Source organism: Xiphophorus hellerii, chromosome 6 (assembly GCF_003331165.1).
Source record: "Xiphophorus hellerii strain 12219 chromosome 6, Xiphophorus_hellerii-4.1, whole genome shotgun sequence".
In the NCBI taxonomy this organism is placed as follows: Eukaryota; Metazoa; Chordata; class Actinopteri; order Cyprinodontiformes; family Poeciliidae; genus Xiphophorus; species Xiphophorus hellerii.
This window is the reverse complement of record NC_045677.1, coordinates 2,169,816-2,183,104: the sequence shown is the minus strand read 5'-3', so window position 1 is coordinate 2,183,104 and position 13,289 is coordinate 2,169,816. Positions and strand designations below refer to the sequence as shown.

Below are 13,289 nucleotides of genomic sequence, written 5' to 3'. Positions count from 1 at the left end.
TTCCTCATTTCCTTAGTGTAATGCCCAGCACACATGACACGATCTTAGAGTTGTCGGCCGATTGTCGGCCCATTTTCAAAACCTGAGGCCACACATTAGCCGACAGAAATCCTAGATATAACGGTTCGATCGGGTTGGACCCATTGTGGTGTCCCAATGGGCACAATATAATCACTACAATTCCAGTTAGCTAATTTTAAAACCAGGCATTAATCAATACTTTACTACAATCTACCTGCAATGCATGTGGCTAGTGTCAGTCCTGACTGAATGAAAATCATTATAACCTATTTATGTCATGTTAACGAAGAACAGCTGAAAAGTTACCAGGGTAGCAATTTCGCTCCAACTCCTCCCCTTGTCATTTCTATATTCTTTGCACGAAATGTTGAATAAACATTAATGTTGTTTCCACATATCATCTCCAATGTCCGCTGGACTTCGGGTTGCGCCATGTCAGCTGTTTGGGATTCCCCTCTGCAATTTCCGCTCAGAAAGCACTGAGGGATTCCGGACTTTCTGATTGGCTACCTGTCACATTCAACAAGTTGCTTTAACGCTCCCAGTCAGGGAAAACCCCTGATTTAGATTGGAGAGCCCATGACGATCTACCTAACACACCATAAACTACAGGTTGATCAGTTATGAAATCGTAAGCGACAATCTTAGAGAACGGCCAACATTCTAAGATTGTCCTAAGGGAAAAATAGGGGCAAAAAACCGTGTAGTGTGAACTATTGCATCAGGTAATCGCATGTGCCCATCTTCTCTATTTAAATCTAATTATTACTGAAGGGCAACATAGTATACAGACTTCATAATCTGCAGTCTTTTGGTTGAATGCAGTACTTATTTCCACTTTGGCTTTATGTTGTTTAGGTTTTATTCAAGTACATTTTTTATTAATGGAGACTGAGAATCCTTTTTTTGTTTGTTTTTGGTTGTTTTGTTTATTTTGTTTATCAGTTCCAGTGTTAAGTGTTCTTTTGAAAATAAAATGTATCTATCTTTGGTAGGAAATCGTATGCATTATTACATAATTTCCATTAAATCAGTGTAAAAAGGTTTTCAAACAATATTATCATTTATCGCAATAATTTTTGAGACAATTAATCACTCCGCAAAATTTGTTATTGTGACAGGCCTACATGTGATGTTTTTAAATGGGATCTTCACACTAACCCTGAATACTTGGTCTTTGTGTGTGTATGTGTGTACTTTTTTAGATACCATATTTAGTACCATTTCTGGCATATTTACTAGCCTTCTGAACACCAATGGGTCTTATGGGGACCAAAACTCCATCATAATATGGTGGACCTCCTTGTTTAGAGTCAGGTTAGGTTTATAGGTAAGTTGAGGATGGGACTTTGGTTAGGGTTAGGAATATACCAGTCATAGTTTAAGAAAATATCTGGATTAGGCATAAGGGCAGATATTAAAATGAATGGACGTTAAACAAATCTTCATATGGGTAGAAATACAAACTTGTGTGTGTACTTATATATGCCACATACAGCATATATAAGCATTTTTTTACAAGTAAGGGAGGTCATTTGTGGAAAGTTAGGACATTTTCGTTTTTTGTTTGTTTCTTTTAGATCTTTTGTGCTCTACTTGTTTGCTTTAGAGGTACGGAGTGAATTATGATTAGGAATAGATGAAATTGTTAGGATTAGGGAGAAATTTTTGAGTTGAGCGTAAGTGCAGTGACTGAAATGAAAAGTCAATACAAATTCCTCGGACCAATAGAAGTACAAGAGTGTGTGTGTGGGTGTACTTGTTTACTAGCCTTTTTTTCGACCTTTTTGTGGTATTCAACAATCTTCTGAGGACCAACACCTGGTCCTAATGCTGCGGACTCACATGTTCAGGGTTAGGGGGCAGGTTAATGGGTATGGGACAAATTAGGGTTTAGGTTTGGAATGTAGATGCTTACAGTAAGTGTTAAGGTTAGGGATTAATAAAGTTGCTCAGACAAATTACAATTCCAAGTCCTAATACTGGGAGAAACAAGCATGTGTGTGTGTGTATTAGACACTGAACAACAATATACTAAGTTTAAAGTTGGAGGAAATTGTTTTTTTATCCATTCATTCACTTAATGGCTTTACATAAAGAATTGCTTACAGATGTGCAAATCCAAATGTTTGCATCCAAATCCTTGTTGTCCTGTTAATTGATGCAATTTCTCCTCTGGTCCTGCAGAGATGGTCCATCTGGAGCAGCAGACCAGTCCGTGTCAAAGGTCAGCCAGTAGGGAGTCTGATGACTCTGGAGAGGCAACACCAGTACAGGTTTGTTGTCGCATTGCAAGCTACCCAAGAACTCTTGGAGTGAATGAGTTGTGATGATGAAATATATTACATTTTAATCAGTGATTGTACATAAAATCCTTTAGATGATTGGTTGTTGCTTCAGAGTGACACAGCTGCTTGTGTGTTTTCTTTCCTTTTTGGATGCAGAGCCGAGCTGCCTGCACCCCTCCTCGTAGGAAACCGCTGGAGAGTGACTTTGAGACTATTAAGCTCATTAGCAACGGAGCCTACGGGTGAGCAACACTGTTTTGTTTGACTCAGTGGAAATTCTGTTTACACCAGTTACACCAGATCTGAATGTTGTTGGGAAGCTTATTGGTACTAATGTCTTTTGTTCCTGTCTTGTTCTGCGTCCTGTCATCTTTCTCCTCTCATCGGTCTCTGTCCCTGCCATGTAGGGCCGTATATTTGGTGCGCCACAAAGAAACCCGCCAACGTTTTGCCATGAAGAAGATTAACCGACAAAACCTGATTCTTAGGAATCAAATCCAGCAGGTGTTTGTGGAACGTGACATCCTCACGTTCGCTGAAAATCCGTTTGTGGTCTCCATGTTCTGTTCTTTTGAGACCAGGAGGCACCTATGCATGGTCATGGAATATGTTGAAGGTAAATGGATACACAGGACATCTAAAGATGCATACTAATATGAACACTTATAGCCTTACAAAATTATGAATAACCCTCTGAACCTACTTACATTTTGTCATATTGCCTCCACAATTTATTGGATTGTGGAACAACACAGTTGAGTTGTGTTGTTTTGTACCAGTTTTGCTTATTTTAAGACTGATGGAGACATGGCTTATAGAAAACCTTAAATGGAAATTCCTATGACTTTCTTCCATCAATAGATTTATTTCTACCAAACTCAGCTCCTCCATAAAGTGTAGAGTTGTGCTCTTTAATAGTCCTGTTGATCGATTCTCTTGTGGATATAACAAGTTATCTCCAGAGGCATGAAGGTGTAACTTGTCATAATTTAGCATACATTGATTATATGTCACTCAAAATGCTGAAAGGTGTGAAAAGATCCGTTTAGCTGACCTGCTTTCTGCTTTAGGTGGAGATTGTGCCAACCTGTTGAAGAACATCGGCCCCCTCCCTGTCGACATGGCCCGGATGTATTTTGCAGAGACCGTACTTGCCTTGGAGTACCTTCACAACTATGGCATTGTGCACAGAGATCTCAAACCTGACAAGTGAGCTCCCCGACAGCTGTGCAAAACAAACCTTCTCCAACTTACTCTTGCTTTCACACATTACTTTAATCTGCTTTAGAGCTTTTGGCCTCTGAGGTTTTATTTCTGTCTAAAGTAAAAGCTCTGAGGTTATTATTAGATGTAAACTTCTCTTAGTTCTGTAACTTATGCTCTGCTTCCTTTCTTCTCTTGTAGTTTGCTGATCACGTCCATGGGCCACATTAAACTGACGGACTTTGGGCTGTCAAAGATCGGGCTAATGAACATGACGACCAACCTGTATGAGGGACACATTGAAAAAGACACCAGAGAATTTATAGACAAACAGGTGTGGGTCTTGTCTCAAGATTTTTAGTGGGGGTTGTGAAACTGAGCTAGCTACTAGCCCTCCTTTCCTGTCATCATTGTGTTCAGGTGTGTGGCACTCCAGAGTATATCGCTCCTGAGGTCATCTTGAGGCAGGGTTACGGCAAACCTGTGGACTGGTGGGCTATGGGTGTTATTCTTTACGAGTTTCTGGTTGGCTGCGTGCCTTTCTTTGGAGACACCCCAGAGCAGCTCTTTGGTCAGGTTGTTAACGGTAAGCAGACAGTCAAAATGAAAATGGTAAAATGCTTTTCCCTTAATCACATAATTGCCCAGCTAATGTTACTGTACCAAAAACTTCTTTAAAATAAGAAAACAATGCTTAACTTGGTGGGGGGCAAGTAAAGCCTGGTTGCCCCCCAGGCTTAGGATGCACTTAATGTAGTAACATTACTACTCTGTAGTAACATTAACTGTGAGTTGCGAGGCTCGTAGTCGAGCATCATTCTTGGCTCCTGTACACACTTCATAGTGGAGAAAAACTCCATGTCCAGTGATTGCTGTATATGGCGCAATCACTGATGTCATCTTCCTGTTTAAGATGACATCATCTGGCCAGAAGGGGAAGACGCTTTGCCAGCTGATGCTCAGGATTTGATCACCCGACTGCTGAGGCAGAATCCTCTGGAGCGCCTGGGAACAGGTTGGTGGAACAATGAGACTCGTTCTGTCTATGTGCGGGAAGGACATGACACTCTCCCAGACGGCCACATAGTAAAGACTGGAACCCGGCTGATATGCTAGAAAATCCAAATGGATGTAATAGATTCCCCAGCAAAAATAGCTGCACAATCTTTGTGGACCAAATGGTTATTTTTATCTATGCAGATTGGTGTTACCAGATCTACGCAGGTCTGGTAACACGGCATAGATACAGTTCTGTTTCCGATTTGATGGTAAACTGCTGTTTCCCCCTCTCCTAATCTTCATGTCTAAAATAACACTCTCACACTCGCTGTAGCCCTTAACATGGAACGTAAGCTCCATTTTGCATGGTTAAAGGTTAAAGGGGCAGTAATATGTACAATTGACTTTTTTGAGCTTTACATCATGTTATGTTATTCCCTCATCGTAAACATAACAGGAATGTTGCTTTGATTCTTTCATGTATATTTGAGAAATTCTTTAATCTCCATGGCAACTGTTAAGGTGTGCAAAACGGCTGGGTGGTAACGATGCTTCTCCTTAGAGCTGGTGTTTATGAGCTTCTTCCTTACATAGCAGCTCCCACTCAGCTCCTTCAGACTAGCCAGCAGCAGTTAGCAATCTTCTCAGTGCAGTGCTGGTAAAACATTGTTAAAGGGTTCATAGAGGAGCCATTTTGTGATGACTTCCTGAAGGTGAAGTTTCAGAAAGAGGCCCAATGTCAAGCCATTAAATTACAAAGTAGAATCTGACATATAGGATTTTAGAACAACTGAAGGTAACATAGTTAGTTGATAGCGCCATAAAGTGACATGGTGTGCCTGGAAAATATGTAATACTGACCCTCTAAGTGTTTTTGGGGCACATTTAACCCTTTGAAAGAATGACTGGTTTCTTTTTACTACAGCTGGGACCACAGAGGTGAAGAGTCACATGTTCTTCCTGGGCCTGGACTGGAACGGCCTCCTGAGGCAGAAAGCTGAATTCGTACCTCAGTTGGAGTCTGAAGAGGACACGAGTTACTTTGACAGTGCGTAGATCATTTCAGAAACACATTTGAATGTGAAGATGTCAAAACATTCAGCAGGTCTGGTAACAGGGCATAGATCCAGTTCTGTTTCTGATTCTGGTAAAAAATACCTTATGTCCACAGCTACAAACCTTGGTCTTAATTTGGACAGTAATTTTAAACTCAACAGTCAAATAAGCACCACATTCAAGTCTAGTTTTCATCACTTCCAAAAACTAGCAAAGGTAAAATCTATTCTTTCAAGGCAACAGAATGAAACAGTAATTCATTCCTTCATTTCATCACAGCTGTCAGCTGTGATGAAATTACTCCAAATTACCTTGATTTTAAAGTCAGCTGGTGCAAAATGCTGCTCCCGTCTGCTAACAGGAACATTTGAGAGAGAACATTACCTCTATATCTCTCCACTTGCTGCGTATTTTAGAGTTCATTCTAAAGTGAACTCTTTAGAATGAACTAAATTTTGATTGTTTTGAAGGTTTTAAGCAGACTTGCCTCGCCTTATTTAACAGAACTCCTTCTGGGTCACTTGGGTCTGTCAGCAGACCCAGCAAATCACCAGCTGCTTCTGGTGATTCCCAGTTGCTCCTGGTCATTCCCAGTTGTAAGTGGAAGCTTCTCTGTTTGTTACTCAGAGCTAGAACGCTCTGCCTTTGCACATCCGACAGACCCCTCACTGTCCATTCACTGTCCATGTTTAAAACTTGTCTGAAAACTTATTTTGTCTCACCGACCTTCAACCAACTGAGACTTAATTTTATTTCATCTGTATTGGTATTGATTTTATCTGTTTAACTGTGTTGTTTTATTGTGTTAAATTTACTATTGTGTACTTAGCTCTGTCACTATTTTTATGCATTTTATTTATTTATTACTGATGCTCAGCACTTTGTTTCAGCTGTGACTAATGTTAAAGCTCTTTAGTTGATGATGATGATGATGATGATGATGCTGTATCCTGCAGCACGGTCGGAGCGCTACTGTCACCTGGGCTCAGATGATGATGAAACCAACGATGACGAGTCGTCTCTGGAGCTCAGACAGTTCTCCTCGGTGGCTCACCGCTTCAGCAAGGTACACCTCGCCCTGCTAACGGCTGTGTTTCAGTTCCTCTTTATGTAAGGAGGAATACACATATAGGCTGTAACAGATGACATGTTTGTTTCTGATGTGTAGGTGTACAGCAGCACAGAGCACCTGTCCACTTCCACCCCATCCAATCAGAGCCTGTCATCGTCAGAGCGAAGCCACAGTGAGGAGAAGGAAGACCGCTGGGACGGCAGGGGAGTCCTCTCACCGGGAGACGGACACAAGAACTTGGCTGCTGGAGACAGGAGGACAGATGGACAGAGAGGGAGGTGAGTCCTTGAAATCAGTCTGATGTAGAGTCAGTTAAACGTCCGTACTGTGTCTTGGCTATAGTTTTATTTCTAAAAGATTCAAAAGTAATACGCATTTTTTTTATTATGTATATATAAACTGAGTAGAACTACAGTCGTTTTGGTTTTTACACATTTTCACATTTCAGAATGCTGAGCAGTTGTTGGTGTCCTGCTATAAATATGATTTACTTCTGCTGAAGATTTCAGTTTGGCCTTGAAAGTGATTTAAAACAACAGTTTCTTTCCAACTCTTCTGTCACATTCTGTCCATTACTCAGGACAAGTAATAGAATATTTGTCCTGAGTATTCAGGACAAGTATTCCTGAATACTCCTGAATAAGTATTTATTGCTTTTTAAATAAAATTGTTCAGTTTGATCTATTCAGATTAATTGCATTTGAAATATGGATCTAAGATGGATAGCAGGATCAGACTTTGTCTACACTTCTCTTTACTCATATGCAAACCTAGATTTTAGTGTGGAAGGGATTTTTTTTAAATAAACACTTTCCAAAGCAAACTTATTCTTAATTATGGCTGCCAGATAGAAAAACAAAATTGCAACATAAGGACTATACTGGTGGGTCTTTCATAATAAATCAATAAAATGATCTCACAAGCTATATGTGGCCCATAACATGTCTGATCAATTTAGAATATTTTAGAGGAAACTTAAAGTAAAAAATAACTTAACCTCTAAAAAGAATTAGTTTAGAGAAAAAAAAGATCCCTTCAGACTTGTGTACTCCAGCCATTAAAAACTTGAGTACATTCCAGTTGAGAAGTGAATACTAGAGGATGTTTGTTCAGTCGGCTGCAGGTATCGTTTCAGTCCATGTGTGCTGTCAAGATCATCCCGTTTTGGCAAACACGCCCAGACATTTACCAGAGTCAAAATCTGACCATGTTATCCAAACCATGACAGGGAACCTAGAGACTGCATGATTGAAAATTATGTTAAAACAGATTTATTTGAATAACCTTGTTGATAATTCTCTGAGATTCTAGAAGTAGAATTTACTTTATTTTTGTTAATTTTTTTAACATTTCTTTTCACAAGTCAAAAACACACACAACATAGAAAAAACTAACATAATTATTACAGAAATAGATACTGAACAATATTTAAAACCCTGTCAACAGCAAGAATATAAGATAAGGACAAAAAGGTCTAGGTGGCAGTTATCAAACAACTGATGAGGAACAACCTGGACAAATCACTACTGCAGAATTGTAGGCCAATCTCCAAACTTCCGTTCATCAGCAAAATTATTGAACAAGTTGTTTCAACATTTAAATAGTTTCCTAATGATGACCAACGACTTTGATGTCTTTCAGTCTGGTTTCCATGGTTACCACAGTACTGAGAATGCCCTCATCAAAGTTTCTTTGACATCCACATAAATACAGGCTGTGGAAGAACCACAGTGCTGGTTCTGTTGGACCTCACAGTACTCAGCTGGTTCGAATCTTACATAAAGAACATGGGTTTCTTTGTTTCAATAGGAAACTTCTCATTAAAATGGACAGAAGTCGCATGTGGGGAACCCCAAGGTTCAATCCTATGACTCTTCTTATTCAGTATCTGTATGCTCCCACTCCGGTTATAACAGGAAATAAGATTATCTGCATAATTATGCAGATGATAGACACCTCTACAGGTGACTCTGAACCATCCAATCACTGAATAGATGCTTAGAACAGATAAATGCGTGGATGTGTCATAACTTTCTCCAGCTGTACAGAAACAAAACTGAAGTTATTATCTTTGGGCCTAAAGAGGAACGATCTAGAAACAACACACAACTTCAGTTATTACAGCTGGAAAGTAAAGATCAGGCTGAAACCTGAGTGTAGTGATGAACTCTGACCTGAACCTTCAGAGTCACATAAAGACAGTTATAAAGTCGACCTTCTATCACCAGAACATCTCCAGGATTAGAGGACTAATGTCTCAGCAAGATCTAGAGAAACTCATCATTTATCTTTAGTTGTATTGATTACTGCAGCAATGTCTTCTCAGGTCTGCTTAAAAAAATCAATCCTCCTGACTAAAACCAGGAAGATAGATCACATCACCCAATTCAGCCAATTCTCTAGATTTTTTAATTTCTTTTATTTATTGAATCTTTTTCACTGTCCCGTTTTTTTCCCTTGTTAGTAAATACTTAATTTGATTTAGTATTACCATTGTTTTAGTCTTTAGCTTTTACATCATTATGAGCCTCCCAATGCAGTTTGAAATAAAGGATCACTCTCAAAAATTAAATTTAATCTGCTATTTCCATTTTAGATTAATTATCATGAGTTTAACAACAAACTTTTACCAAATTCCTCCCAGTGTCACTGAAACCATAACATTTCTGCTTTGCATTGTGTGTGCAGTCTTCGTCCTCGTGCTTCCTCCAGCTCGTCACATTCAGAACGCAGCGGCAGCCCGCTGGTCATAAACAGCACGCAGAGCCCAGACGCAGCGGCTCGCATCGCCATCCCCACTGAGGAGGAAGGTAAAGCTCATTTCTGTTTTCACCTCTGGCTCATTATTAGTATGTCCGCGCTCACGCTCTGCACCGGGTCCTAGAAGGGATTGTCTCCAACCTGAGACGGATCCGCCTGCGGAGCAACAGCACGGGGACGCGGCCATCGTTCCGCAGAGGCGCGTCGCGGCGCATCGCCCACCAGCTGGAGACCCCAGAGAAACCCAGGTCCTCCGCTGGAAACGTCCCCAAGTCTGCTTCCATCTCTGGTCTGTCCCTCATCATTACCCCAGGTAGGACCGTCATGTTGAGACGCTGCGCCTACTGCCTGGCAGGGAGGACATGATACCACTGTGTGGAACAACTGCTGCATTCCATTGACCAAATAGTTGCGCAAATTAAAATTATGACAACAAATTTGCCTAATGGAAACGCATCAGATTTGAAAAACACATTTTTCGCTAAAGAGTTTTGTTGCTGGGATGAGGTGGTCTTTCAGCCTTATTGAAATAGTTGTATTTCACAAAACTGCAATGGAAACTTTTTCATATCACACAAGTCACATGATCAACAGCCGGATGTTAGTACTGGCGGAAAAGAAGACGACGACAGGAAGTAGTGAGGGAATGATAGTGCGGAGGGTTTTTTATTGACTTATCGTGTGAACGATCTTATTCATGCTTCTTAATTAATGGAAAGACCACAATTGAAGCTTTAATAAAACATTCATACGGTTACAAATTTCAGGTTTTTTGAATATAGACAAAGAATATAGACATGGTTTAGCACACACTAATGAAAGACAGCTGATAATAATATAATAGTGCAATCCCTGTTAGGGTGACATAATCATTTCAGGGTTTTTTTTTGTTGTTGTGTAACCAGATGACTCGGCTGGTCCTCCTCTAAGTCCCAAATCGTCCCTGTCCTTGTCGTCCAACCCGTCCTCCCGGGACTCGTCCCCCAGCCGGGACCTGCCCATCAGCATCAGCTGCCTCAGGCCCCCAGTGGTCATCCACAGCTCTGGCAGGAGGTTTGGCTTTGCGCTGCGAGCCATCAGGGTCTACATGGGGGACAGCGACGTCTACACCGTCCATCACATGGTCTGGGTAGGTGGTCCAGCCAGGACAGTCCTGCTCTGAAGTTTACATGAACTCATCATCAGCATTAAACTCCAGTTATGTTTTGCACTTTTAGTGATGCATTTGAACCATTTTTGTATGGTTACACACAACGTTAGTATAGACAGGCAATAGAAAAAAACAACAACTGGGGGGTTATAGTTGAATTTATTCTGGACTTTATCAAATAGACATTAAATCAAAATGAGTCCAGTTTGATTGGATTCATTTGAATTTCTCTGGTCTCGGTCCAGACGTTTAATGATACCTCAGTCTAATTTTCAGCAGGGCTGAGGTCTGCAGCATTCCAGAAGATGAATAGTTTATTCATTTCAAATCCGGTTAGAATTTTGGGGGATAATTGTTCAGTTGGAACATATAGCTGTCTGACTGCTGATTTGAGATCAGGTGTAGAATATTATAATGGCGCCACTACTATGCTTGACAGTGGAACTGTTTCATTGGGTGTGGAGCTATATACTGTATATATATGTGTATTTTCTTTTTTTATCTTGCATATTTGTTGACACTGTCATTATGTCGTGACTGTATGAGACAAATAGTCTGTGAAAAAATGGAGCTCCTGTGCTTGCTCCCACTGGCCCCAATACTAACTAGAAACAACCAATCTGAGTCAGGAAGAGGGTCTTAGCGCTGTCAATCATCCTCTTGAGCCTGTTGCTCATTCCCCCCACTACATTACAAATTGTCCCTGTCACCAGATAATGTCATGAATGCTAACGCTAGTTAGCCACCAATGATGTCAGAGAAACTTAATCAGTGAGTTGTTTCTCATTTATCTGTCTCGTAGCAAACTGTCACCACAACAAATATGGAAAAAACATATTTTTAAGCTACGTACTGCAACTTCAATGCAACGTTCATACAGTATGTAAATATCTGACTGGCTCTGGACGCAAGTCAGTCAAAATTTTATGTAGATGTTAAAATTTCACATTAACGTGACATTGTTTTTTCCCTTTTTGGGGGGGGAATTAAACTCCGATGATGCAATAACAGGCAAGCAAAATGGGATCTATGCTCATGTTTGTTTCATATCATGAGGTTTTTTTGTGTAGGATCCTAACAGAAAGTGAAAGACTAATTGTTTCTGTTGTGTTTGGGTTTGATTCAGTCCGTTGAGGATGGCAGTCCAGCACACGAGGCAGGACTGAGGGCGGGCGACCTCATCACCCATGTCAATGGGGAGTCAGTCCAGGGTCTGGTCCACACTGAGGTGGTGGAGCTTCTGCTGAAGGTGTGGGAACAACATAAAGCTTTGAATTGTTTTAGGTGTTATTCCTGCAATAATGCAGCGTCCTGTTTACCTGGAACTCTGTTCTAGGAATAATGTTATGCCCAGCTTAACCCTGCTCTGGTTCAAGTCACATTTTATGCTTTAAAACCCTAAACCCTATGTTCAAAGATAGATGTAGGACTGTGTGCAACTGATTGGATTGGGAACAATCAGTTGTGCTAATGAATAATTTATAGTTTTACTTGTTAAACATCCAGCAGCCATAACATTTCATGAGGATGTTGTCCTTGGTGAGAAATAGTTGGTTTTAAGCACTTTCGTTTTTTACAGAAGCCGCATCTTACTGTGTAAAATGTTTTCTTTCCTTCTGGACATTTGGGTCCAGAGTTTTTATCCTGCCAGATTAAAATCTGATTGTTTGCTGCTAGTAAAAGGGTTTATCATGCCATCCACCAAAATAATCTTAGCTCTTATTCTAATTAATACTTTTCTATCACGTTAAACTAACATTCAAGCCTTCTGGTGTAATTTAGGTAATGGTAGTGTAATTGTTTAACCATATCCTCTATTTGCCCTCTGAGATAAAGCTTTGAACTTCCTTACATTGTTCACCATTAAATTTTTTGATCTGTTTTACATTTCTGTGTAGGGCTGTACCAATTGCAGGTTTTTGGCTGATCTTCTATTGGCCAAAAACCTGGTTAGACTTTAAAAAGTCTAACCTTCTGATTCCAAATTTGGCCTATACCAATTCTTACCCCTTCTTTGTTGACCATATTTCCTTCTCCTTTCACATGAATCCCACTGAAATGCATTAAAGGCTGTGGTAATAATACAAGTTTACGGATTATGAGTACTTAATGCAGGGCAATGTAAACCTGCCTCTGGCTCTGCAGTCGGAGACATTGCAGGTGAGAAAAACAAGAAAAACACAGAGATGCCAGTTCCGTTCGTTCCCAGGCTTTTAAGCCCCATAACAAACACACCTAATAAAGCTGACCTCAATTTGTACTGCTTTCTGTTTGCTATGCTCTCTTTGGACAGAGCGGCAACAAGGTGACTCTGCAAACAACTGCGCTGGAGAACACCTCCATCAAGGTGGGCCCAGCCAGGAAGGCCAGCTACAAGGCCAAGATGGTGAGGCGCAGCAAGAAGAGCAAGAAGAAGGACGGGCAGGACAGGTGGGCGACTTCACCCGTTGTCTAGGAAACACTCTAAACAGTCAGGCTGTTAACACACCTTAACTTGTTGTTTTCGTCCAGTACTAGGCGTCGCATCTTTAAGAAGCTGTCGAAGCACACGGCTCCGCCCCCAATGCAGAGCAGCCGCAGCTTCTCCTCCGGCTTCCCCCAGTCGTCCAGCGACAGCCTCTCCGGCTCCCCCACACCGAGCCTGTCCCCGGGGCCCTCCACACCGTGCCGCTCCCCGGCCCCTGACCACTCTGGAGGTGAGAGCTTTAGGCTGCCTTCACATGGCAGGTCTGGATGCTCA

At 41.0% G+C, this 13,289-nt stretch overlaps 1 protein-coding gene across 6 annotated transcripts in view; it reads left to right on the top strand.

Annotated features, from left to right (window-relative positions):
• The window catches only part of mast3a (microtubule associated serine/threonine kinase 3a), a 51,320-nt gene that overhangs the window by 34,639 nt on the left and 3,392 nt on the right, over positions 1 to 13,289 (top strand). For 3 of the 6 annotated variants that reach the window (XM_032564765.1, XM_032564760.1, XM_032564763.1), the window contains 16 exons: positions 2,209 to 2,297; positions 2,466 to 2,551; positions 2,717 to 2,925; positions 3,380 to 3,518; positions 3,714 to 3,846; positions 3,933 to 4,098; positions 4,426 to 4,527; positions 5,437 to 5,559; positions 6,524 to 6,633; positions 6,736 to 6,917; positions 9,328 to 9,449; positions 9,524 to 9,712; positions 10,305 to 10,528; positions 11,676 to 11,798; positions 12,843 to 12,979; positions 13,061 to 13,245. In XM_032564765.1, the coding sequence (XP_032420656.1) occupies positions 2,209 to 2,297; positions 2,466 to 2,551; positions 2,717 to 2,925; positions 3,380 to 3,518; positions 3,714 to 3,846; positions 3,933 to 4,098; positions 4,426 to 4,527; positions 5,437 to 5,559; positions 6,524 to 6,633; positions 6,736 to 6,917; positions 9,328 to 9,449; positions 9,524 to 9,712; positions 10,305 to 10,528; positions 11,676 to 11,798; positions 12,843 to 12,979; positions 13,061 to 13,245 (2,319 nt within the window). The remainder of the gene's footprint in view (positions 1 to 2,208; positions 2,298 to 2,465; positions 2,552 to 2,716; positions 2,926 to 3,379; positions 3,519 to 3,713; positions 3,847 to 3,932; positions 4,099 to 4,425; positions 4,528 to 5,436; positions 5,560 to 6,523; positions 6,634 to 6,735; positions 6,918 to 9,327; positions 9,450 to 9,523; positions 9,713 to 10,304; positions 10,529 to 11,675; positions 11,799 to 12,842; positions 12,980 to 13,060; positions 13,246 to 13,289) is intronic. The other 3 variants (XM_032564764.1, XM_032564766.1, XM_032564762.1) reach the window with 2 other exon arrangements.